The sequence below is a fragment of the Ranitomeya variabilis genome, chromosome 5, assembly GCF_051348905.1.
Source record: "Ranitomeya variabilis isolate aRanVar5 chromosome 5, aRanVar5.hap1, whole genome shotgun sequence".
In the NCBI taxonomy this organism is placed as follows: Eukaryota; Metazoa; Chordata; class Amphibia; order Anura; family Dendrobatidae; genus Ranitomeya; species Ranitomeya variabilis.
The window spans coordinates 656,128,889-656,156,669 of NC_135236.1; the positions used below are offsets into that span (position 1 = coordinate 656,128,889).

A 27,781-nucleotide genomic window follows, 5' to 3' on the forward strand; every position below is an offset into this window, starting at 1 on the left:
CAATGCTCTGTGAGCTATAGAAAGTCTAGACAATGCTTTGTGAGCTATTGAAAGTCTAGGCAATGCTCTGTGAGCTATAGAAAGTCTAGACAATGCTTTGTGAGCTATTGAAAGTCTAGGCAATGCTCTGTGAGCTATTGAAAGTCTAGGCAATGCTCTGTGAGCTATAGAAAGTCTAGGCAATGCTTTGTGAGCTATTGAAAGTCTAGGCAATGCTCTGTGAGCTATTGAAAGTCTAGGCAATGCTCTGTGAGCTATAGAAAGTCTAGACAATGCTTTGTGAGCTATTGAAAGTCTAGGCAATGCTCTGTGAGCTATTGAAAGTCTAGGCAATGCTCTGTGAGCTATAGAAAGTCTAGACAATGCTTTGTGAGCTATTGAAAGTCTAGGCAATGCTCTGTGAGCTACTGAAAGTCTAGGCAATGCCCTGTGAGCTAGTAAAAGTCTAGGCAATGCTCTGTGAGCTATTGAATGTCTAGGCAATGCTCTGTGAGCTATTGAAAGTCTAGGCAATGCTCTGTGAGCTACTGAAAGTCTAGGCAATGCCCTGTGAGCTAGTAAAAGTCTAGGCAATGCTCTGTGAGCTATTGAATGTCTAGGCAATGCTCTGTGAGCTATTGAAAGTCTAGGCAATGCTCTGTGAGCTATTGAAAGTCTAGGCAATGCTCTGTGAGCTACTGAAAGTCTAGGCAATGCCCTGTGAGCTAGTAAAAGTCTAGGCAATGCTCTGTGAGCTATTGAATGTCTAGGCAATGCTCTGTGAGCTATTGAAAGTCTAGGCAATGCTCTGTGAGCTATTGAAAGTCTAGGCAATGCTCTGTGAGCTACTGAAAGTCTAGGCAATGCCCTGTGAGCTAGTAAAAGTCTAGGCAATGCTCTGTGAGCTATTGAATGTCTAGGCAATGCTCTGTGAGCTATTGAATGTCTAGGCAATGCTCTGTGAGCTATTGAATGTCTAGGCAATGCTTTGTGAGCTATTGAAAGTCTAGGCAATGCTCTGTGAGCTACTGAAAGTCTAGGCAATGCCCTGTGAGCTAGTAAAAGTCTAGACAATGCTCTGTGAGCTATTGAATGTCTAGGCAATGCTCTGTGAGCTATTGAATGTCTAGGCAATGCTCTGTGAGCTATTGAATGTCTAGGCAATGCTTTGTGAGCTATTGAAAGTCTAGGCAATGCTCTGTGAGCTACTGAAAGTCTAGGCAATGCCCTGTGAGCTAGTAAAAGTCTAGGCAATGCTCTGTGAGCTAGTGAAAGTCTAGGCAATGCCCTGTGAGGTATAGAAAGTCTTGGCAATGCTAGATAAGCTATTGAAAGTCTAGGCACTGCTCTGTGAGCTAAATCCATTCCAATGGGAAATGTGCAATTGTTTTATTTTTCTTTATATATAGAATGATAGAAATTTGAAAAGAAAAATTATTTCATTAAAAAAAAAAAAAAAAAACCTATACGGGGAGAAAGAAATTACAGTACTGCACTAGTGTCCAGAAAAGTGTCCTTCCTGGTTTCTAGTGTTCTAGTGCACTGATGTGCAAGCACATCTCCACCCGCTCTCTGCCTCTCCTCTACAGCATGTGGCCCACCGCTGCCATCAATCATCAACCGTCATCATCATCATCAGGTTAGTCTAATACAGGACAGTCACATGGTCTAGGATCTGGCATTTATTTAGAGGGGGTCTAATCTGGGCGTCTGTCCTTTCTACAGTGTCTGGATATATAGGGGGGCTGGGTTGGGGTCTGCAGACACATGGGTAGGCTGGTCCAGAGATGATGATTACTTACTCAGGTTCCGGCTGTTGAGGTATTGCCAGACACTAACATTCCCGAGCTGTTTTGGTATCACTTGGTTAACCTGAAGGCCGACAGCGACATCTTCTCCCCTGATGTCGATCCCACAATTAACACCAATTATTTTGAATACTACGACAGACATCTGTGATGGGAAAAAACAAGAGGATGACATCATAAGTCTTCACTAGATAACCAGGCCTTCTCATTATGTGACATCATAGCTCTCAACAAGTAAATCTATGCCAAAATTACAATGTCTTTTTTTTTCTATACTACAATCTATATGAAAAAAATCCTGTAGCTTTCCCACTGTTTTTTTTTCCTTTTTTTTTTTACTCTAGCTTCCTGTTTCAGGAAACAACACATGCACATTGCCACAATGAAAACACTCAAACTATCTTTTGTATGGAAGCATCTAAAAGCCGTGTGCAAAAATCATTGTGAAGCCTGGAGAGCTGTGACATCACCTAACTGTAACTGGTGTAGTCTGCATAATCAGCTGTCCTGCCTGTCACTGTAATCCTGCCTCTGATGATAAGGAGTCTGCTGAAAACTCTTCCGGAAAGAACAGGAAGTTTAAAAAAAAGTTTGAAAATTACAGGATTACTATTAATCTGTATATATATATATATATATATATATATATATATATATATATATATATATATATATATATATATATATATATATATATACATATTCATATTTTATATGTGGTTTTTTGATCTATTTTAATTAAGACAAATATAAAAACAAATATTTTACTTTGTCTTTTAAACAAATGTAACTCAAAAGCCTGTTTTAAACAATAGGTCATTTTCTAATAACTTCCCTTTAAATCCTATAGTGGTTGCATTTATTTTTACAGCAAGCTGTAAAATGAGATGCTTTCATGCCTCTTTTGGCCACTAGATGTCATCATATGCGAAAATTGTGATATGGCATATATACTAACCACATCTTGTCTGGACTCATGTGTACTTTCATCGACTGCACTAACAGCATCTGGAGATGACGCACAGTAATCCTCGTTCCTCAACTCCACGCTGGCCGTGTCTAGTGTCGACTGATAGTTCAAAGAGGAGAAGTCTTCCAGGCCTAGGAATAAAAAAAAAAAAAAAAAAAAAAAAAAAGTAAGAATGCAATAAGCGCCCCCTAGTGGTGTTCACAGCTGAAATTTGAGTTGCAGATAATATAGGTTACAGCAGGAGGAGCTGAGCAGATTGATATATAGGTTTGTGGCAAAATATTTAGTATAACTAGTAGTCAATTTGATCATTCTACGATTAGGAGTCCAGTGGGCGGTCCCATTAAGGTTTGACAGTCTTCCTTGTGCCAATCAGCACGTAGAACCGCCTACTGGACTCCTATGCCCAGAATGTTGTTTTTTTTCCTTCCACAAGGAATACGGTCATGTATTTTTAGATGGAAGCTGGAAATGTCTAAAGGATAGCGATGACAATGGTAAATAAAATCATTTTTGTCATAATGAAATGTTTAGGTACAGCGTAATAGTAACACTTGCTGCACTAAAACTCCTTTTCGAGGCTTCACTTTAAATAGTGGAAACCCAGTCTCCATCAGAAGTGTCCATAAGTCTACGTTCACATTTGCGGTCTGCGCCGCAGCGTCGCCGCATGCAACAGGCGCCCCTATATTTAACATGGGGGCGCATGGACATGCGTCGAACTTGCGTTTTGCGCCGCATGCGTCACTGCAGCGCACGCGTCCGGGCGCAGAGGACGCAGCAAGTTGCATTTTTGCTGCGTCCAAAATCAATCAACAAAAGGACGCATGCGGCGCAAAACGCAGCGTTGTGCATGCGTTTTGCTGCGTTTTTGTTTGCGTCGTACGTTGCGGCGCCGATGCTGCGGCGCACAACGCAAATGTGAACGTAGCCTTAGTTTTATTACAAAAGTCACACTGTCTATAACTGCCACTGTATAGAGGGAGAAGGTAATCAGAAGCCAACTAGGCACTTCCCTGCGGCGGCAAAAGCTGTAGGCGGCAAACCTGTAGTGGAAATGTAGTATTACATGTGAGCAATCAGATGAATAATCATCCCTAAACAACTTAAAAAAGAATGACTGCAACCATACAGTAATGCTAAAAGTCAATAACATTATTGAAAAATTAATAAAAATATGTTAAAATAAAGCACAAAAGAAGAAAAAGGGCAGGGCAACTAGAAACCCCAATGAATGGTACAATGCAGGTGAGCATGTATGCATGCAAGTGATAAGAAAATTAATTATGACATATGTAAAAAGAAAAAAGGTACGGTAGTCATCAGGGAATGGCACCAATGGATGCCGTAATGTATCATAGGCTACGTTCACATTTGCGTTGTGCGCCGCAGCGTCGGCGCCGCAGCGCACAACGCAAACAAAAACGCGGCAAAACGCACGCTAAAACGCTGCGTTTTGCGCCGCATGCGTCGTTTTTGGCCGAAAGTTGGACGCAAAAAAAATGCAACTTGAAGCGTTTCTTGCGTCCAACGCTTGCGGCCATGCGGCGCAAAACGCAGCACAACGCATGTCCATGCGCCCCCATGTTAAATATAGGGGCGCATGACGCATGCGGCACCGCTGCGGCGCCCGACGCTGCGGCGCTGACCGCAAATGTGAACGTAGCCTAATAAAGAGCAAATCAGGAAAAAGCAGTAAATACATAAAAGGACAATCAATATGCTGTCAGTCAAAATGCAGAGTAATGATTGGTGTCATTGACGGCAGAGAGATGCACCAAGAAGTATTATAAAAAGTAAATCCAGTATAATCAAATGCATGGTACCAACTAAAGTAAAGGGGAGTTAATGTGCCCAACCAGCCCGACGCGCGTTTCGTATAACGTGCTTCATCAGGGAGAATGATCAGCTATGTAATACAAGGACAACTCAAGTTCACCAGAACGAGAGCGGTTCTTATTGGAGCTAGCTCCTAAAAGGGGGTAACAGATTTTTATTAGGACTCGTTTTGGCAGTGTGAAGGGAAGCAGGAACTTTGTAGCTCTGGATACAACGTTATAGGGCTATTAGCTCCTAATAACAAGGGACCCCCATCCAAAGAGCCTCAAGTTTACCGTTGGATTAGTGTAATTTACTGTAAATCTGGATTTCTACCACCATCCTACCTGCTTCTAATGGGTCACTCCCATCGCTCTCCACCAAATGTTCATCCAGCAAGTTGCTGTCGATGGAGATATTGTCCAAGGAGAACTGGGAAGGAGTCCTCTTCATGTTCTTGTAAGAAACATAGAAGGTAGGCAGGTTGGACGAGCAGCGTTCCTTAGGGGTTCCACTTAACAGAAATACATGGAAACGAAGTTTCAAAAATCAAAATAATAAACTTCCAAAAAATGCATAATAAAGTAATAAAAGTACGCAAACAAAAAACACAAAAAAAGTTACAAAAAGTTCAAGCGGAAGTCTTCAAATTCTCTGTAAGGTTCTAAGTCATGCGTTTAACCTAAAAAGTAAAGTGCCCTGGTTCTGTGGTGGGATTCAACATGTCCATGGATGTTGCTGAAGATCTGCTCGTTCAGCCTCGCTGCCATGGGGAAGCGCAAGCTCCCCTAAAAGTCAATACATGATATTGTGAGCTTTGAGCCTCTGCGGGGTAGAGCCATAACTTTTCATTAACGGGGTATTCCTGTCTTACACATGTTTGGCATGGATTTTCCATCAATGCCTGAGACTTGAAGGCCCTGAAGGGGAACCCCTTTCCCATCAGGAAAATAGGGGTCTATAGAGGACACTTCATATTTCCCATAGACATCAATAAGAGAGGAATACAAACAAACAAACAATCATGTGGAAATGGGGATCAACAGATATGACAGGTTCTAATACAGAAATCCAGAAACAGAGGTCTCTATGTTGTCTCGTGACCACCATTATTTCGGTGGCCTTCCCGTTTTAATTGATGGGAGACCCCGGCGTCTTAAAAAAAAAAAAAAACAACCCTGATTTTGGACCCACAACCCCAACCTTATTAAAAAGATGATCTTGAATATTGATGGTAGGAGAACCTCACCTAAAAGAGGTTCCTCACTTTGCCCAATACCTAGATCTTTAGAGGGACCCTTCTAAATAAGCTGATCACAAAGAACCCCCCTGCTGGGAAATTCTGTATAGATGCTCTTTGGCTGACCAGATGATGGTTGTCCAAAGCAGAGGATCGTGGAATCTGTTAACTCAGAATTCCCTAAAAAGGTTTATGAAAATGACCAAACAATAAAGGATTCATATAGCACATCTTAAGAAACGATCCTTACCTGGTATCAGTCTGCTTCTTCGGCATCTCTAAAAACTGGGCATTGAGGAGAGGATTATCGATTATAGACTCACTATCAGAGCCTTGAAAGCTACCAAAGGTTTCTTCTAGATCTTTCATAGGGTTGGAGATGCTGTCATCACTACTGAAGTGGCCACCATCATTAAGACCATTAACGTTAAAAACCTGACACAAAGACCCATCTTCTGCTTTCAGCGACGTCCTATCGGAAGCGCCTTCCAAACTGGGCGTCCTTTTCAAAATGTTTGTGTCGCTGGGGGACTTCGTCATCAAAGTCTCCGACGTAATCTTTTTGGGTTCTAGTACTGCTCCAGAGTCACCACTCACAGAGTCCATGAGTAAGTCCATAGGGGGATTAGCCAGGTCAACATCTTGAGTACCATCTGATGGAAGAGCTTGCTTATTGTCTACGAGGGGGCTACCTTCATGGGAAAGAGGGCAATTTGGCATATTTTCTTCCGGCAATGGGTGGAGTAATAAAGAAACCTCGGCACTTTTCAGTAGGACACCAATGGACAGCTTGGTCTCCTCAGCCGGTTTCCCGGTCACAGCCTCCACATCCTTGAGTAGATTGTCCATGACTTGCTTTATGGACTCCTGGAGCAGCAGTAAGAAAATATACTGGTAGTGATTGATTTGTAAGCTGACATGTTTTTGTACGTACGCAAGCATCTGGATGTCCGCCTGGGGGGACTCAAGAGCAGGGGTGGACGACAGGCTGCTGTCAAGGGACTGGGATTTCTGTAATGGCGTGTTCCGGCCGTCCATTTCAGTGCTGTAATATTGTTTTAAAAGTTTCTTGCGTTGAATACGGCCAGCAAAGTCCGTAGACTCGCTTTTGGAAAGGTTTACTAAATGGTCACAGTTAGAAGAAATCTGTTTCTGTGACTGGGCGAAACGCTTGGGCTGGCACACCCAGATTGAGAACGGAAAAGCGTCGACAAAACTTACCGGTCGACCTTTCCCACTCTTTATTCCTTCATAATCAACCCAAAATTGTGTGAAATGTATGGCCCATATGTCCTTAGCAGCAGAAGTTTTTAGTGCATTGGTGTCCAGCTTTGGTGTAATGAATCCCTTGTATACATCGTGCATTTTTGTGTCCTGTTCGAAAGCGTGCCTCTGGAATATGGGGTGCAGGAGGTCAAAACTGTCCTCGGATTTGGGGAAGGAGGTGAACGATTTAGAGTAGAATGGGTATTCTTTAAAGTCCTGAAATATGGCTTCGAGGTCTGAACGTCTACAGTTAGGAGACTGCCTGGTGTTGCTTGCTATCATTTCAGATGTCTGGACGCTGATGGCTGTTGGCTGGTCGTGGTGACAGTCGGATTTTGACTGAGAAGGTATAATAACCTGTGGAGAAAAGCAAAAGCGGAGGTCAGCCAAGAATGTCAAACAATCTCATGTGTATAAATAGTGCTGGTAAAACTAAGCAACTTTGCAAATTACGGCTTCTTAAAAATCCTCTCTGTTCTCAAGGAGTGAAGCGCTTGCAAACAGTTTGCGGTCTGATGACTGCACATTAAAAAGTTAACCAGTCATATGATTCAGGTCCAGACACAGACAGGAGAGGGAACCTGTGCAAGAACAATATTTGGGCATTTTGCAGTCCAATTGTTCCCCATATTGCACAATTCCACTGGTTTTGGAGGTGGACCAAAGCCGGAGAAGAGACTTATCTGGCTCCAATTTGGCCGGCGATGCTCTAAAGGTGTGAAGAGCTATAAAGTTTGCAGACATCACTCTGAAGCGGACAGGATCTGGCCAACCTCAATCTTCCTGAGCTCTTCCGATGCTGCAGAGGCAAAGCTACCTCTGCTAGCGTCATGGGAGAGCGTACAGTTCGGGTACACAACTCAGTCATGTCACTGACCTGAACTGTCAATCTTCAGGAGCGCACCTGACTAGCAAGAAGCTGAGAGGCAGGGGAGCGGCGTGCTCCTGAATAGTATGAAAAAATGCTTTCAACACATAAGACTAAGCTAATGTGGCCCTCAAAACCATCCAGAGACGCAACTCATCTCCATATAGTATGTATTCTCCACCCCGCACATTTCCATCCGCGATAGTATCTTTCAGGCGTGTCCTCAATGTGAGCCAAGTCTGGTTAAACCAAAGTTCTCCTACTATCGTGAACCACAGTTGTGATCTCAGGCAAGACCAAAGTTGTGGGCCATCACTGGTCACTTCAGCTTTCTCTCACTTACATTAATATTTATTTCAAGATCACTACCTGAATAGAATATTAAGCTTTCAAATGTGGTGCCCTACGCACTTTATATAGGGGCCTCATGGTGACACAGCGCTGGACTGCACTTCTTTGGATGGACTAGAAAGGAAATGATTCCAAAGACCAAGAACATGCACAACATCCTTCCATCATCAGCCGTAGGACATTGCATCAATAAGATCTAGTGGGATATTTGCAGATCCAGTGGATCGACACTAGAGATCAGGAGGGAAAGATTAGCTTCAGATCATACATTATGGTTTCGCAGGTGCCCCTCGACATCCCTTGGTTGAACTTGAAGGACTTTTTTCTTTTTTCATCCTCATCAACTAAGTAACCCCCTGAAAAGAGACCCTAGCGGCAAGTGATTGGCTCCAAAGTCACTTTCAATTGAGGTTGCCTTCTGCTTAACCTTTGGGACCATTATTTTGTCGGAAACAAAGGCCTACGGAAGGATGCACGGGTGGACAAAAGCATTGGTCCCAAGGGTCCGGCAGAAGTGGGTCCAACATTGGGCATCATTAATGGTTGTAGTCAATGTTCTTAGTCTCATGAATGCAGTAGAACATTAAAGAAAAACAAAAGGAGTCAATTAGATGACCAAACTAATAATCGCTGCAGACAACAGGAATAGGGTTAATGGTGACACCAGTTTGAGAAGTACTGGTTTAGGGAATATCTGAATATGAAGCCCAGCCCAAAAGAAACCCACTGACCCTCAGTATTAATGGCACGGGGCCAGTCGATCCAAAGTCTTTTCTATCACCAGTCTTGGTTCTTCATCAAAAAAAGGCCCAGTAGCCCGAATAAGGAGGCCATGTTTTGTAAAGTCATCACAAATGGTTGGACTGTGGGCCCGCTGTAGTCCCGTAGTATAAAATATACATGCTTTTATCTATCATTTATGTCTGGATTAGCTGATGTACGTGGAGTATGAAGCTGAATTATTCAGCTTGTGCTGTGCATACAGCCATGTTTTACCTTCAGCATGAGGCCATCCAGTCGGATATCGATGTGCTCGTCTGACTTCGAGCTGTCGTTCAGCTTGTACATTGCCATGAACTGGTCGACGCTTTGCCTCAAGTCCAGGATAAATTGGTTCAGCCACAGAATGCTTCGCTCGTCCACAGTTATCTGCAGCGCATTCAGCTGTACATAGAGGTTGGGACTTGGAACTATGGGAAATACAATTAAAAATTAACCTTCAAATTGTATTATGGTGGCTGCACAACCTGTCACCTGATTCAGGGGCAGACGCAGACAGAAGAGGGCCCCTGTGCAGTCTAATACCTGGAAATAAGACTAGTCTGGCTCTATTTTGGCCGGCTCTTCACAGCGCTGCTGCCGGTGATTGACAGAGCTCATCCTCGTGCGTACTTAGGAAGAGACCTGTCATCTGATTCAGGGGCGTACACAGACAGTAAAAGGCCCCTGTGCAAGAATAATATATGGGCCCTGTGCAGCCTAATACCTGGAAACAAGACTAATGTGGATCCACTTTGGCTGCCTCTTCCTAGCCCTGATGCAGGTGATTGACAGGTTTTATCCTCGTGTGTGTATATATAGAGGGACCTGTCATCTGATTCGGGGGCAGACACAGACAGTAGAAAGCCCCGGTGGAAGAACAAAGTATGTGGGCCCTTTGCGGTCTAATATCTAGAAACAAGACTAGTGTGGATCCACTTTGGCCGGCTACTCACAGCACTGATGCAGGTGATTGACAGGTCTGATCCGTGCGTGCGTGCGTGTATGTATAGGGAGAAATCTGTTATCTGATTCAGGGGCAAACACAGACAGAAGATGGCTTCTGTGTGAGAAGAATACAAGGGCCCACGGCAGTCTAACAGACTGAGACAAAACTAGTCTGGCTCCACTTTGGCCGGCTCTTCCCAGCGCTGATGCAGGTGATCGACAGGTCTCTTCCTTGTGTGTACAAAGGAAGAGACCCGTCATGTGATTCAGGAGGGTACCCAGATAATAGAGGGCCCTTTGCTGTCCAATAGCTCATCATAATAATACACTATTCCACCCGATTTTGAGCTGGACCATCGCTGGAGAGGAGACTAGTCTGGCTCCACTTTGGTCGGCTATTCCCAGCAATGCTGCAGGTGATTGACAGGTCTGTTCCTTGTGTGAACATAGGGAGAGACCTGCCACTCAGCTCTAGAAGCCCTGGGAAGAGCCGACTGAGGGTGGTAAGGTGATTAATATGGATCTTTAAAGTCCATTTTCTCTGGTATTTTTAGAAAGAAAAAAAAAATAATAATAATAATATATATAATAATTATTATTATATTATATATATTATTACAGCCAGAGATAGATATATATATATATATATACCTACACACATATATATATATATATATATATATATATATATATATACATACATATATATATACATATATATACAGGTCCTTCTCAAAAAATTAGCATATAGTGTTACATTTCATTATTTACCATAATGTAATGATTACAATTAAACTTTCATATATTATAGATTCATTATCCACCAACTGAAATTTGTCAGGTCTTTTATTGTTTTAATACTGATGATTTTGGCCTACAACTCCTGATAACCCAAAAAACCTGTCTCAATAAATTAGCATATCAAGAAAAGGTTCTCTATACGACCTATTACCCTAATCTTCTGAATCAACTAATTAACTCTAAACACATGCAAAAGATACCTGAGGCTTTTAAAAACTCCCTGCCTGGTTCATTACTCAAAACCCCCATCATGGGTAAGACTAGCGACCTGACAGATGTCAAGAAGGCCATCATTGACACCCTCAAGCAAGAGGGTAAGACCCAGAAAGAAATTTCTCAACAAATAGGCTGTTCCCAGAGTGCTGTATCAAGGCACCTCAATGGTAAGTCTGTTGGAAGGAAACAATGTGGCAGAAAACGCTGTACAACGAGAAGAGGTGACCGGACCCTGAGGAAGATTGTGGAGAAGGACCGATTCCAGACCTTGGGGAACCTGAGGAAGCAGTGGACTGAGTCTGGTGTGGAAACATCCAGAGCCACCGTGCACAGGCGTGTGCAGGAAATGGGCTACAGGTGCCGCATTCCCCAGGTAAAGCCACTTTTGAACCATAAACAGCGGCAGAAGCGCCTGACCTGGGCTACAGAGAAGCAGCACTGGACTGTTGCTAAGTGGTCCCAAGTACTTTTTTCTGATGAAAGCAAATTTTGCATGTCATTCGGAAATCAAGGTGCCAGAGTCTGGAGGAAGACTGGGGAGAAGGAAATGCCAAAATGCCTGAAGTCCAGTGTCAAGTACCCACAGTCAGTGGTGTGGGGTGCCATGTCAGCTGCTGGTGTTGGTCCACTGTGTTTCATCAAGGGCAGGGTCAATGCAGCTAGCTATCAGGAGATTTTGGAGCACTTCATGCTTCCTGGCACCTGCTCACAGTGCCAAAACCACTGGTAAATGGTTTACTGACCATGGTATTACTGTGCTCAATTGGCCTGCCAACTCTCCTGACCTGAACCCCATAGAGAATCTGTGGGATATTGTGAAGAGAAAGTTGAGAGACGCAAGACCCAACACTCTGGATGAGCTTAAGGCCGCTATTGAAGCATCCTGGGCCTCCATAACATCTCAGCAGTGTCACAGGCTGATTGCCTCCATGCCACGCCGCATTGAAGCAGTCATTTCTGCCAAAGGATTCCCGACCAAGTATTGAGTACATAACTGAACATTATTATTTGATGGTTTTTTTGTTTGTTATTAAAAAACACTTTTATTTGATTGGACGGGTGAAATATGCTAATTTATTGAGACAGGTTTTTTGGGTTATCAGGAGTTGTAGGCCAAAATCATCAGTATTAAAACAATAAAAGACCTGACAAATTTCAGTTGGTGGATAATGAATCTATAATATATGAAAGTTTAATTGTAATCATTACATTATGGTAAATAATGAAATTTAACACTATATGCTAATTTTTTGAGAAGGACCTGTATATATATATATATTCATACAGCCCGAGGTTTGGGCAGCATCAATCAGATGAGAGGTTGCCCAGTGAGTGAAAAATATATTTGAAGAAATTCAAGCTGGTGTAAAAAAAAAATATATTAAAAGAAAAAAAAAAAAAAGGATTCACACCTTCACTGATCACATTCTGATGATGGTCATTGGTCTCTACAATCATCTACATTGTCTCCTCTAGAAATGAGCAAAATGATTTGCACTACCCTGGTCCGACACCCACTTTGATACTCCATGGTAGCCGGACCAAGGCAGTGCAAATAAGTTGTGCTGCCTCTCGAAAAAAGTGAGCCCCTTTTCCTTAGCTCTAGTGACTGGGGGGGGGGGAAATTTAGTAATGGCAAGAGGCGCCCCCTCTCCATAGAATCTTATGAGCACTAATTACCATAATCTATCTCAGTAATGGGAAAATCTGTCTTCACTGAGCACAGATTTTATCATTCAACTTTATGGGCAGCCTATAGTATATAAAAAAGAATTAGGTAAATAAAAATCTGTATAAGTAACTTAAAACCAATAGGCGATTTATCAAAACTAGTGTTGGAGAAAAATTGAGCACTTTTTTTGTGAAATTTTAAAAAAGGTACAACATTTCAGTGTACATTTAGGTGGTGAAAAAGGTAAATGTAAAGTATCTAAAATGCCCCATTTTAATAAATTAGGGGAATTTTGTGCCAGGTTACACCATCTTCAATAGGCACTGTAAACCCCTCCTTTGTATAAAAGCCCCTCCATTGTATTTTTGCATCTCATTATGGGCTGCCCACATTATTTTTTTATCTCTGCAGCATCAAACCATCTTCCTCCTATCTGCAGAATAAAACAATAAACCCGATACTGTTATATCTCTAGGGCTCCTGTAAAATAATGCAGCAAAAAAATAAAAATAAAATACTGTTCTTACTGGGGAAATTCTTTCCATCTGGGAAATAATATTCGGTAAATTCAATATGAATCGCAGACATTTCCTGGGGAAGATACAAGCTCTTCTTATTGCAGGAAATCATAGTTTTAGGGGAAGATCGACATTGATCTGCTGTGGATACCTGGAAAACAAAAGTGGATAACATTTATGTATTTTTATTAGAGCCCAGACCTGATCTCATCCCGTATTTTTGAGGCCCATAAAGAGGTGAGTTGATGGCGTTAGGGTCCATCCATGTGAAGGTACCTAGGCGCTCTTCAATCTTCAGGACGTGTCGTTCCTCTGCCTGTTGTCTTCCCGCTTGCCGGGGGGCTGAGCACTCTAGAAGGTGGGCCGTTCTGACCAGCGGCATTGTTATGCCAGGACGGGGGGGGGGGGGGGGGGGGGGGCAAAGTTATACCAGGACGGGGGAACATTATACCAGGATGGGGCCCAGGATGATGGAAAATGTTATAGCACGGGGCTGAGGATGAGTGAAAATATTACTGGAAGGGGCCCAGAATGAGGGAGATTATTACAAGAAGGAGCCAGGGCGGGGGGGAGGAGTTATGCCAGGACGGGGAGACATTATGCTAGGACGGGGGGAGAACATTATACCAGGAAGGGGGCCCAGGATGAGGGAAAATGTTATAGCATGGGGCTGAGGATGAGCGAAAATATTACTGGAAGGGGCCCAGAATGAGGGAGATTATTACAAGAAGGAGCCAGGGCGGGGGACATTATTACATGAGGGGCGAACACATATGTCTCTATGGGATCTAGAATGCTACAAGGGCCCATACGTCTGACCAACATTCAGGTGGGGGCCCAAGTCCAAATTCTGCACTGAGGCCTATTGGACTCTACTCTGCCACTGTGCACAAGCAAAGCCGCCTCTGATGGTAGCATTGGAAAAGAAATTGCAAAGTTGCTTAATTTTACAAGCACTTAGAGGCGTTTTCTCATTCTAAATGGGTAAAATTGCTAACATGTGGCTTCTTACATTTTGATTTTTGTGACTAGCGAGGTGGTTTACATCCCCCTACTGACCACAGAAAATCAAGTGGGAAAATACTTTTTACCTGTTTTTCAAAAGAAACAGACATAGAGCAATTCTACATTCTAAACACAGAGGAATGGAGGCCTTTGAAAAAAGTGCCTCTCATTCGTCTATGCCGTACAGGGGTTTCGCTCGCTTTTCCTCTGGGGTTTCTATTCTCACAGTTCAGCCATCCATAAATCCCATCTGCAATAAATGACATTCTTTCTTGGAGGAGGACGGCTGCTGGGAGGCAGATATTACATGAAATAGAAAATTGCAGATATAGATTTTACATTAGACCTAAACGCTTACGTCTTGGGGCGAATATACTCATGAAAAATTATTTATATGTTAACCTCTTAAAAACCATGCCTGAAAAGGGCCTAAAAGGGGTTGTCCACTTTCACAAAGGAGGTTTTTTCTATAAGCTGTGTTAGGAAAAAACAAAAAAAAACAAACGTCTTACTCATCCTCCCCGGGTCCAACGCCAAGTCTCCACCTCTGCCCCCAATGTCTGTTGCTGTCTGCAGCCCTGACGTCAACAGCTTAGCAGACAACGGAGCTCAGCAGCTCTTCCGATGTAGAATGAGCCGCTGAGTGCACAGACTGGCGGCTGCATTGTTAAAGTGACAGCGCTGCAGGGAAAAACTGGCAACAGCAATGGGGAACCAGCTCTGGACCAGAGGAGGGTGAGTAAAGCCCAGTTTGGGATTTTTTTATTTTTTACTAGCAACCGAGCGTAGAGGAAAAACAATAACATTTTTTCTGAAAGGAGACAACCCCTTTAATGACCTAATTTGTTTCCAGTTTTACCTAGCAGGGTTTACGTAATATATAAACACCAAGTAGCAAGTGTTTGTGACGTGCAAAGGAAATGAGACATGGTTTTCTAAATATTTTACAAATATAAATCTGAAAATTGTGACGTGCATTTTTATTCACCCCCTGTAGTCTGATACCCCTAAATAAAATCCCGAGTGACCGATTGCCTCCAGAAGTCATAATTAGTAAATTGAGTCCATCTGTGTGTATCTCAGTATAACTACAGATGTTCTGTGAAGGCCTCAGAGGTTTGTTTGAGAACATTAGGGATCAAGCAGCATCATGAAAACCAAGGAGCACATGAGACAGGTCAGGGATAAAGTTGTGAAGAAGAGTAAAGCAGGGTTAGGTTATAAAAAACAGCCCAAGCACTGAACATCTCACAGAGCACTGTTCAATCCATCATCAAAAAATGGAAGGAGTATGGCACAACTGCAAACCTACCAAGACATGGCCGTCCACCTAAACTGACATCCAAGCAAGGAAAGCACTAGTTAGAGAAGCAGCCAAGAGGCCCTTGGTCGCTCTGAAGGAGCTGCAGAGATCCACAGCTCAGGTGGGAGAATCTGTCCACAGGACAACTATTAATCGTGTACTCCACAAATCTGAGTGGCAGAAAGAAAGATATTTTTGAAAGCAATCTCTAAGTCCCATAGGCAAAAAGCCATATAGGAGACATAGAGAATATATGGAAGAAGGTTCTCTGCTCAGATGAGACCAAAGTAGAACTTTTTGGGCTATGTGTGGCAGAAAACTAGCACTGCACATCACCCTGAAAACACCATCCCCACCGTCACATATGGTGGAGGCAGCATCATGCTATGGGGAAAACTTTTCTTCAGCAGGGACAGGGAAGCTGGTCAGAGTTGATGGAAAGGTGGCTGGAGCTAAATACAGGGCAATCCTGGAAGAAACTGGATACAGGTTGTAAAAGGCATTGGAGCATAGGTTCACCTTCAAGCAGGACAATGACAATAAACCTACTGTCAGAGCTACAATGGATGGTTTACATCAATTCATTATTCATGTGTGTGAATGACCCACTGTGGCAAAACTTGAAAACAGACGCTTCCATCCAATCTCACTGAGCGAGAGCAAATAAAAAAGGGGCAAAAATGTAGAGACAGACCCCAAAAGGCTTAAAGCAGTAATTACAGTGAAAGGGGGTCCTACAAAGTAGTATTGACATCAAAATTTTCAGATTTATATTTTTTAAACATTTAGAAAACCCATGTATCATTTACTTTACGCTTCACAAATACTTGCTAGTTTATGTTGGTATATCACAAAATCACAATAAAATACATTTACATTTGTGGGTGTAACGTAAAAAAACTGGAAAAGTTCAAGGGGTATGAATACTTTTTCAAGACGATGTACATATAAGGTTAAGAAAAGGTCTCCAAAGTCAAACAGCTCTGTAGCAAATTGGTACTTCTAGTCCTGCAGGTAAACAAAAGCCCCAGAAGAAGCTGTGGATGCGAAACTTGGGATTGGGAAGCAGACTGGCATTCCACCAGTACACTATATAATACAGAAGCGGGATATTTGCAATATAATACTTCACTTACTTGGAAAATGTTAACATCAGCAAGTCTGACCACAAAAGAGCTGGACATTAGTTTGGATTTTAGCTGCTCCAACGTTGCTGTGGGAAAAGATCCTTTGCTGCTGGAATCGGAACCTACAAAAAAAAAAAAAAAAAACTGCTGTAAAAATCAAAACATGCACACAAATATTCGCAGAAAGTATTAGAAGTGATGGTTTAAGCAATAGCGGAACCCACGTCAAACAAAAAAAACTAGAGTTCTAGTCCTCTTCCTCTCTGAAGAGACAATTTGCATATTTAGTTTCCCAGATGAGCATGTATGGCTTTTAAGTCTCCTCACTCTGACAAGCCAGGCTTGGCTTGACACTCTTCAGAAGGAGAAACCTTACCCTTTAGACCCCAAGTCCAGAGCCTATCACCTAGCCAAATCAGATCTCATACTTTACACTGATGAGGGGCAATACCCCGAAACACTGTGTCTGAAAACTGAGATTCTGGTTTGGCTTTTATCCTAAGTCATATTGCAAGGCTCGTTAAGGGTCGATATTGACTTTTAGGATCGCTGCTTCCAATAGGTGGCGCTAGAGTTCAAGTCCTCTGCCTCTCTGAAGAGACAGTTTGCATATTTAATTTTCCAGAGGAGCATGCATGGCCTATAAGTCTCCTCACTTTGACATGCCAGGCTTGACATGCCACTTTCAACAAGGAGAAACGTTACCACTTGGACCATAAAAGTCTCAAATGTGAAAATATAACATGATTTGTTTCACACAGGGAAATTCCAGGCAGAATTTACTTTTTTTTTTTTCAGTCACTTCACCTCCCTCTCAAAAATGCACAAAATGTGATCAAAAAGTCATCAGCCCCCCAATATGGTAACAATAAAAACTACAACTCGCGCTACAAAACATAAGTCATCGCACAAGTCCAACAATGGACAAATTAAAACGTTATGGGTCTAAGAATACGGACAAACAAACTGAATTCATTATTTCTTTAGGGTTTTTTTGTTTTGTTTTGTTTTTTTTTATAGAAAAAAATACACTATAAAAATGTGACATAGCTGAAATCATACTGACCTGCAAATGTTGGAATTTTTTTTATTTTATTTTTCCTCTATTCCGAGAAAAGGAGAACATGACTACTTAACTACAACAACAGCGCCACCCTTGTCCACAGGTTGTGGGTGGTACTGCAACTTGGCCCCATTTACTTTCATGGAGCTGATGTGCAATACAAAACTCAGCCCATGCCCAGTAGAACTGTTTGTGGAGAAAAGCAGCCATGTGCTCTAATCCTAGGGAACCCCATAAGTGACATGGACACTTTTGAGGGAAATATATATTTTTTTTTTTACTTACCATATATGCATGTATTTTTGGCTAAAATACATTTTCGCAATTGGGTTTGATTAAAATGTTGCACCATTTAACTCTGTGTTGCTCAACTGCAGAACGAGTAAACTGAGAATCCGTCAGTGAGCTTGTTCGAATGGGAGATTTAATTTATGAGCAGAGTTCAGCACAACTTTTAAGGTGGGAGAAGCTCAGAAGGAAGAGTTATAAACTCTCCGGACAGAACACGCTCACTGACAGATTCTCAGTTAACTTATTCTGCAGCTAGAAACAGATAACTAAACCCAGAGGCTGTAGATGGCAAACAGTGAAAACTTTTTAATTAGACTAAAATGCAAAAATTACTTTTAGCCCAGAATATATGCATTTAACTATTCTAAAAATAGTTTTTTCTGAACCAGGCAGTCTCTTTAAGACTAACTTTGGACTCACATGCAATCACTTTATTTCCAGGAGGGGGGCTTTTAGTAAAAAATAAAAAAGCCGAAAACATCTTTAAAGGGGTATTCCCATCTCCAAGATCCTATCCCAATACATAATATTAATATTATTATTATAACTACTAACAAATACCTTCAATTAGAAATGTAATATAGTTCTTCTGATTCACTATGTTGCTTACCCCATGTATAGGGAATTGCAGTAGGATAGGTATCCACGGTTACGACCACTAATATAGTGAGTTAGCTGTTAGTGGTCGTAACCATGGTTTTCTAAGCTACTACAATTCCCTGCACATGGGGTAAGTGACAGAGAATCAGAAGAACTATACTACTTTTATAATTTAAGGTATTTGCTAACATTATTATTACACCTACCACATATTGGGATAGGAGAAGCAAACAACATTAAAATATATATATCCCCTGTAGATTTCACCTGGTTGTCCATACTGTTGGGATATGTTGGGCATGGATTTGGTGGGAGACCCAGATCCGTGGTCTTTTACCGCTTGGTTTAACATATCTGCATTACACTTAAACTCCTGAAGAAGCTCCTGTGCCCAGGAACATCTCGTCTTGGTGGCGTCTCCATAATACATCCAGTGGCTGCAGCTGTCACCTGCGAACACAAGAGTCACATCTGTATATGTAGAGAACTTACGGAAAGGAATGAGGGGGTTCAAGAATTTCTACGCAGGCGCGACATTCCGCTTGAGATTTACAATTCTACACCATAACCTCTTGGGTGGATTGACATGGATCACTTTGGAGAGCTGCTGAATTGAATCCACCAGCCCGGTACACACCGACACATACACAGCATCAAAATGGGCATGCTCAGATCCATCTCTCGTCTGCAGCGGCCGCCCGCAGCATCCACGGTCACATGGTGACAGGAGAGTATGGAGAGCCAGCGAGTGCGCACTCTTATCCCCCTCATCCCCTTCTGCTGTCAGCATCCGCAGCTGTGTGATCCTGTGTGCTGCAAGCGGCCGCTGCAAACTGGAGAGTGATGTGAATGCAGCGGCACACACTGTGTGCGTGCTCAGCTTCACCAGTGTCAGTGTGTGCAGTACTGAGGATTCAATTCAGGCAGCGCTCCAAAGTGAGAGCGGTCAATCAACATAATGAGAGGTATGGAGGATTGTAACTGACGAGGAGAGTCGGAAAATTGTAATCGAGGGGCAGTGAGGAGGATTATAATTGAGGGGGGAGGAAGGGATGACTGTCATTGAGGAGGGCGGAACGGAGAATTATAATTGAGGGGGCGGTGCAAAGGATTGTAATTGGGGGGGTGCTACGGATGATTGTAATTCAGGGAATGGTACAGAGGATTGTAACTGGGGGGCGGTTAGGAGGAACATATTTGAGGGGGCAGTTCGGAGAATTGTAACTGAGGAGGCAGTACGGAGGATTGTAATGGAGGGGGCAGTACGGAGGATTGTAATGGAGGGGGCAGTACGGAGGATTGTAATGGAGGGGGCAGTACGGAGGATTGTAATGGAGGGGGCAGTACGGAGGATTGTAATGGAGGGGGCAGTACGGAGGATTGTAATGGAGGGAGGAGGTACATTTCAATGAGCTTTCGGTCATGAAAAGCGTGCATCGAAACCCCCTCTTTTACATTACTAATTAAAAAATATATTTTTTTTTATAATATATATATATATATATATATATATATATATATATACATATATATATATATATATACAGTGGGGCAAAAAAGTATTTAGTCAGTCAGCAATAGTGCAAGTTCCACCACTTAAAAAGATGAGAGGCGTCTGTAATTTACATCATAGGTAGACCTCAACTATGGGAGACAAACTGAGACAAAAAAATCCAGAAAATCACATTGTCTGTTTTTTTATCATTTTATTTGCATATTATGGTGGAAAATAAGTATTTGGTCAGAAACAAACAATCCAGATTTCTGGCTCTCACAGACCTGTAACTTCTTCTTTAAGAGTCTCCTCTTTCCTCCACTCATTACCTGTAGTAATGGCACCTGTTTAAACTTGTTATCAGTATAAAAAGACACCTGTGCACACCCTCAAACAGTCTGACTCCAAACTCCACTATGGTGAAGACCGAAGAGCTGTCAAAGGACACCAGAAACAAAATTGTAGCCCTGCACCAGGCTGGGAAGACTGAATCTGCAATAGCCAACCAGCTTGGAGTGAAGAAATCAACAGTGGGAGCAATAATTAGAAAATGGAAGACATTCAAGACCACTGATAATCTCCCTCGATCTGGGGCTCCACGCAAAATCCCACCCCGTGGGGTCAGAATGATCACAAGAACGGTGAGCAAAAATCCCAGAACCACGCGGGGGGACCTAGTGAATGAACTGCAGAGAGCTGGGACCAATGTAACAAGGCCTACCATAAGTAACACACTACGCCACCATGGACTCAGATCCTGCAGTGCCAGACGTGTCCCACTGCTTAAGCCAGTACACGTCCGGGCCCGTCTGAAGTTTGCTAGAGAGCATTTGGATGATCCAGAGGAGTTTTGGGAGAATGTCCTATGGTCTGATGAAACCAAACTGGAGCTGTTTGGTAGAAACACAACTTGTCGTGTTTGGAGGAAAAAGAATACTGAGTTGCATCCATCAAACACCATACCTACTGTAAAGCATGGTGGTGGAAACATCATGCTTTGGGGCTGTTTCTCTGCAAAGGGGCCAGGACGACTGATCCGGGTACATGAAAGAATGAATGGGGCCATGTATCGTGAGATTTTGAGTGCAAACCTCCTTCCATCAGCAAGGGCATTGAAGATGAAACGTGGCTGGGTCTTTCAACATGACAATGATCCAAAGCACACCGCCAGGGCAACGAAGGAGTGGCTTCGTAAGAAGCATTTCAAGGTCCTGAAGTGGCCTAGCCAGTCTCCAGATCTCAACCCTATAGAAAACCTTTGGAGGGAGTTGAAAGCCGGGGTTGCCAAGCGAAAAGCCAAAAACATCACTGCTCTAGAGGAGATCTGCATGAAGGAATGGGCCAACATACCAACAACAGTGTGTGGCAACCTTGTGAAGACTTACAGAAAACGTTTGACCTCTGTCATTGCCAACAAAGGATGTATTACAAAGTATTGAGATGAAATTTAGTTTCTGACCAAATACTTATTTTCCACCATAATATGCAAATAAAATGATAAAAAAACAGACAATGTGATTTTCTGGATTTTTTTTTCTCAGTTTGTCTCCCATAGTTGAGGTCTACCTATGATGTAAATTACAGACGCCTCTCATCTTTTTAAGTGGTGGAACTTGCACTATTGCTGACTGACTAAATACTTTTTTGCCCCACTGTATATATATATACACGTTCCTTACTCCCCGCAGTCAGTGCCCGCTTCATAACCCCTCCAGTCAGCGCTCCCACAGGGTTAATGGCAGCAGTAGCGGACCGCGTTATGTCGCGGTGTAACTCACTCCGTTACCGCTACTATTAACCCCGTGTGACCAACTTTTTACTATTGATGCTGCCTATGCGGCATCAATAGTTAAAAGATCTAATGTTAAAAATAATAATAATTTTAAAAAAAATCGTTATATACTCACCGTCCGTCGGCCCCTCAGATCCAGAACCGGCCTTTCCCGCTCCTCGCGACGCTCCGGTGACCGCTCCATGCATTGCAAACTCGCGAGATGATGATGTAGCGGTCTCGCGAGACCGCTACGTCATCATCTCGCGAGACCGCGATGCACTCTTGGGACCAGAGCGGGCGAGGAACATCGGTAACCGCTTCGCCTCGATCCGGGGCCAACGGAAGGTGAGTATATAACTATTTTTTAATTTAACTTTTTTTTTTTTTTTTTTAACAGGGATACGATGCCCACATTGCTATATACTGCGTGGGCTGTTATATACTACTGCGACAGGCGCAGTTTGGCTTCGCTAATTGGTCGCTGCCGGCCAAATCCTGTGTATTCAACGTATTATTCTAAAATCTTCATAAATAAACTACATACATATTCTAGAATACCCGATGTGTTAGAATTGGGCTACCATCTAGTGTATGTATATATATATAATATATATATATATATATATATATATATATATATATATATAATTTTTTTTCATATATGTAAATAAACATAGCTGTAAATGTACACTGCAAGTGTTATTTTTTTAGAGGGCCAAGTCCCCTATATTATTGTATAACAGGTTTAATTAGAATATTGTGGGGTGACAGAATCTCTTTCAATCTATGATATAAAATATATAAATAAAATGTATTAAGAGGAAACAAACCTTCTCTGTGATACGGGTAATAGTCCACCGTCAGCTGACTGAATGACAACTGCATGGCTCCTCCCGTAATTCTCCTGTCCAAAACTGTAAAAGTATCGTATTAATTCCTAATATATGGAGTGGAAAATATGATCTACGGGACATAAAAAGAAACTCTCCCACATCACACCATGCTGTCCCTATGTAGGGGTGCACCCGGACAGAAAAAGGCCCCTATAAGAACACAGAAGCCTACAAAACACACAAGTTACGGCAGTTCCCGGGTTACGAACTAGAAGATCTGTAGGGTTGTTCGGAAGCCGAATTCAGTACATGGCCGGCAATAACTATTGTGATTTTTGACTTATAAAGAAACGCAAATATGGAAATGACACAGGTGAGAACAAAGCCTTATATGTGTGAAGAGCAATCACCAATTCTGAGCTTCACTTTGTCTGGGGGCAGCGTTACGTAGAAGAAGCCTAGTGCAGACCTCTTCTGTGTGTGAACAAGTTCTTCTCTTCAAGTGAAGACTCTGTGGGCAGGTCCATGACCTGTTTCTTTGGTCTTTTCCTATGGTAGGAGCTCGCCTGTTACAGGAGCAACAACTCCTACCCTTAACTTCCCCAAAGAACCAGAGAGTCGTCCAACTTATCATCTTTGGGAGGAGATTCAAGCTTGACCCAAAAGCTCAACAGAGCCAAGAACTTGATGGAGTCTACTCTAATGTTCCCAGTCAACATGGTAGGACATTTATGGACAAAAGCATTTTCTGGCAGGTTGACAATGGGTATTAGAAACCTTTTCTAGGCTTTATAGGTATAAAAATATGGCAATGACTGGGGCCTTCAGTAGGCAATATCATTGCCCTTTCTCCGCTCACAAATCATGTCATGGGTGGGCCGATGGTTGTCCGAATGGACACCTTCCATAACACATAGTAGTATGCCCATCCTCCGTACAAGTATGGCACCAACTGAAACCTAAGCAGAATGGACCCTCAGGTGGGACTTCCTTGGGTTCATCAGTTGCGGTCACCAACCCTCAGTAAATCGTTTGCTTGTATTTATTATTATACATTTTTATAGCGCCATTTATTCCATGGCGCTTTACACGCATTTGATGATAAAAATGCGAATAAACTATTTATCAATCAAAAAATTGGATATTGACATAAAAGATAACGGATGTAGACTTGCAAGTACTTTTTTTTTTTTTAATTAGAAACTTCCAATTTCCTCCTTTTTCCTATATGACCTGTCTGACGGTCGGATATTAAAACAAAAAAACAGCTTTTGGATTTGTCACCTTTTTCGGCAGAGTGAATGTCATCACAGATGTGCAGATCCAGATGGGAAATCACTAGATGATAGGAGGTCTCTTTCACATCGAAGTCTCGGAACAGCTTCAGTATAGCTTGGTTCTGTTCAGCAGTCGCTGAGGTTTGCTGGGTCTTGACTTGCTGAGAGCTGGTGGGGGGTGTCCAACTCTGAGCAGGAGGGGAATAAAACCATTAACGGCAAAACACTAGCATTGTTCTATAAAAACATGAATTTTATAAGGGGATGAAACTTACGGCCTATGGAAACAGAATTAGCCATAAATTGTTACCTGTGCTGGCTCTGCGGAGGCGGCATTACTCTTTCTCTGGGCTGTGGACTTCTCTATTGCTTCACTTAGGGACTTGGCATACTGGACCATAGCTTTCAGCTGCGAGTCAGTCAGCACCCACAACAAATCATCCAGGATAAGAACCAGTTTTGACGCCAACACATTACAATCTTTGAGCTGTCGCAAAACATAAGAACATACACTTAGGTTATGAAGATGACAGCCATCTATAATGCCAACTTGGAGGTCAAAGCCAAAATCGGAGGTCATAAAGCCAAATCGGAGTTCATAAGGCCAAAATCGGAGGTCATAAAGCCAAAATCGGAGGTCATAAAGCCAAAATCGGAAGTCCCTCCCCATTATCCCAAATTCATTCTAAGGCTTCATAAGACAACCCCTCTAAAAGGGAAAACTATTGTCATGTGTTGACATTTTTGAGATCATGTCTTAAGGTAAAACAGATCCGTAAAATAATTTTGGTGTATGGAGATTTGTAAAAAATGGAATTTGTTGTGAATTTCCCCCCAAAAAATTCAAAGTCACCAGAATACCAATTTTTTGGGACTCAACTCAAGCCGGTTACTATTTTGCTGGATTTTTTATGGGGCTGAAAAACAATTAAAAAAATTGTATAGAATTATCCTCACCAGTCTCAGACACCCCCCCCCCCCCCCAATATACAAGTACTGCAGTCTCAGCTCCCTGCTCGGTTTCCGTTTACTTCTGGCCTTTGGTCTTCTGTCCCATATCTTTGGCCACTGACTAGATCTCACAACATGGTCACTTTCACTTAGGATGCGATACAAGAGTCCAAGTCAATGTCGGAAGATCCTGGATAAAAGACCAAAGCGTCGAAGTCCAGAAGACCGAAGACCTGAAGTGAGCAGAGGTCCCGGCAGGGGGCTCCAGTGACACAACAGGTGAATATAATGGTTTACTCTAATTTTAACCCCATTCCCAGCCCTCAGTTTATTATGCTTTGGGGTCTGCAGTAATCTCTGAGCATAATAAATGGCAATCAGATCACTTTTGCTTAAGACTATGTTTATATTGTTTGAATCAAATCTACCAGCCAAGACAAGAGATTCTGTCCCAAACAAATTTTGGAGATTCGCTCATACCTAGCGGTGTGTACATTTTAATTTTAGAATTTTATGGAGGATGAACATAAGTATGTACATATTTCTTATGCATTTTGCATTACGTTAAAAGCTTAGATAGTGACAGTTTAACTGTTTAGATGCTGCAGATAATAGCAACCACAGCATCTAAGTTTTTGAAAATAGGAGGGGGCTATGAACCGCCTCATCCGCCATTTGGAAATAAAAAATTTGATTCGTATTTCGACATCCGTAAAGATCCAAACCATTAAAATATTATGTTGTTTATAGCTTGAAGACTTCCCAATCTCCAAATTCTGCTGTTATACTCTCCAAAGGAGAACTCTAGCAGTTTTTTTCCCCATTGCCCACTGTGTTAGCACACAACAATGTGTCTACACTATAAATTTAAATATTTGCTCATCGCTGGCTTCTGCCGTTTCCAGCGCTGCACCGGTGCTCTCCTGCATCATGTGACCACAATTGTGAGCGGCCAGCTCACACAGCATTTTCTGTGTGGACCATAAGTCACTTTCCTCAAAGTAACAAGGCCTAATGGTGTGAGCCAGCAAGAAAGAAATGCCATCTCATTATTCAGGAGAGGACTGCAGAAGCGCAGGAAACGGCAGGCGCCTACAATGTATAAGTATTTTACTGCACACACATTTTGGATTGCAAAAAGAGGGGGTAATAAAAAAAAAATACAAAAAACCTGCTAAATGAACTAGCGGTCCACTCTGAGTCAGCCAATCAGAGCTGCAGCCACATGATAAAGGAGAGGACTGGAGCAGCGTTGGAAACGGGAGACGACACAAACAAAAATACTTGGATACAGGTGTCCTTTAATTTAGGCTCATGGTTAATTGGTGTACAACCAGGCTCGGACTGGCCCACAGGGGAATCCCTCGGTGGACCCCTAGGCCCCCCAACCTTACTGTATGGGCAGTACTTATCATAATTCACTTGATTCTCTCTGTGCAGAAAAAGGCAGCATCCCATCATTCATTAACCAAACTACCTAGTTTATTATTATATAGAGATATAGGTAAATTTGTGAACCAGGGTCATGTAATATTTGTATGCAGGTGAAAAGTGGACCGCCAAAGTCAATGTTACTGGTGGGCCGTTGGCACCCCAGTCCGACACTGTGTACAACTACTCGATGGTGAGACAAAAACTGCCTTGTTGCCACCAACCCATCTTCCTAGAAGGCTTCTAGACCAGGGCTGTGGAGTCGGTAAGCCAAAACTCCGACACCTCAATTTCCATGACACTGACTCCAACTCCGTCTCCACGACTCAGACTCCCTGCCAGGGCTGTGGAGTTCGTAAGCCAAACCTCTGACACCTCAATTTCCATGACACCAACTCCGACTCCACGACTTCGACTCCACAGCCATGTTCTAGACTGAAGAACTCAGGGGGATTAAAAGGACCTAACCCCGATGATCAGTAACCACACTATAACTGAAAGCCCCTCCAGTATGGTCTCCCATAAACTTGTGGAGTGACTTTCTAGGAGGTCCCTTTTCAAGTACAAATATATCACAACTGAAAGCCACAGGGAGAGATTCTACATTTTGGGTCTTGAAGAAGGGTACAAAGACGGTCAACAAAAAATAGAGCTGCCCTTTAAAGGAGACACCATGAATCATACAGCTTTTCCGTTTCTGTCTTAATCTTAACTTACAGACTGATTTTTACCCCCCGCCTCCAAGTAATTATATGGATGAAAAAAAAAAAAGTAAACAGTTTAGAAGTGAACAAGATGACAGATGGCGGAAGAGAGCGAGAGAGAAGAAGACGGAGATTCCACGGCTCATAGAAGGAGAGAAAATGTTCAGACTCACTCTTCTCTTCAACGTGACTCGAATTTTGGACTGATTGGTGATCAAACGGACGGGCGCGCTCATTATTTCATGCTCAGAACTCTGAATGGCATCTGCTTCTATCCGGATCATCTGCCAGTTTATCTCTTTAAATGTCAGTATCTTTATAAGAAAAAAAAAAAGAAGAAAAGAGATCCTTCATATACGTGCCCATCTCATGTAAAACACACTATTAGGGCACAGTCAGATGGTCATATAACAAGGAAGACAATGCTCGGACTGGCCGGCGGCTATCCTTATCCAAGTGTGACCGCATATATTTCTATGCAGCTGTCAGGCTCAGGACAGGAGAGCCGACGGCCAGTCCAAGGATTGCGTTGTGATCCTCACGAGAGTAATTCTGCCACCTGACTGCAAATTCACATAACATACCAATGGAGGAACTCAACGTGTTTACCAGAACGGTAGCCATTTTGCTGCTCCTTTTTCACAAACCCCAAATCAGACCCATTACCCGCTGTAAGGCAACTGGCTGCCACAGGAGCGTCCCACACCGCTCAG

At 42.6% G+C, this 27,781-nt stretch overlaps 1 protein-coding gene across 1 annotated transcript in view; it reads right to left on the reverse strand.

Moving 5' to 3' along the window:
• Positions 1 to 27,781, reverse strand: part of BLTP3B (bridge-like lipid transfer protein family member 3B) — an 85,747-nt gene that overhangs the window by 16,477 nt on the left and 41,489 nt on the right. The window contains exons 6-17 of the mRNA XM_077266460.1: positions 27,242 to 27,382; positions 24,293 to 24,469; positions 23,990 to 24,170; positions 22,703 to 22,786; positions 18,871 to 19,053; positions 16,659 to 16,771; positions 13,224 to 13,365; positions 9,297 to 9,490; positions 6,066 to 7,438; positions 4,923 to 5,089; positions 2,746 to 2,888; positions 1,782 to 1,932 (exon numbers count right to left, since the gene is read on the reverse strand). Of these exons, the coding sequence (XP_077122575.1) occupies positions 1,782 to 1,932; positions 2,746 to 2,888; positions 4,923 to 5,089; positions 6,066 to 7,438; positions 9,297 to 9,490; positions 13,224 to 13,365; positions 16,659 to 16,771; positions 18,871 to 19,053; positions 22,703 to 22,786; positions 23,990 to 24,170; positions 24,293 to 24,469; positions 27,242 to 27,382 (3,049 nt within the window). The remainder of the gene's footprint in view (positions 1 to 1,781; positions 1,933 to 2,745; positions 2,889 to 4,922; positions 5,090 to 6,065; positions 7,439 to 9,296; positions 9,491 to 13,223; positions 13,366 to 16,658; positions 16,772 to 18,870; positions 19,054 to 22,702; positions 22,787 to 23,989; positions 24,171 to 24,292; positions 24,470 to 27,241; positions 27,383 to 27,781) is intronic.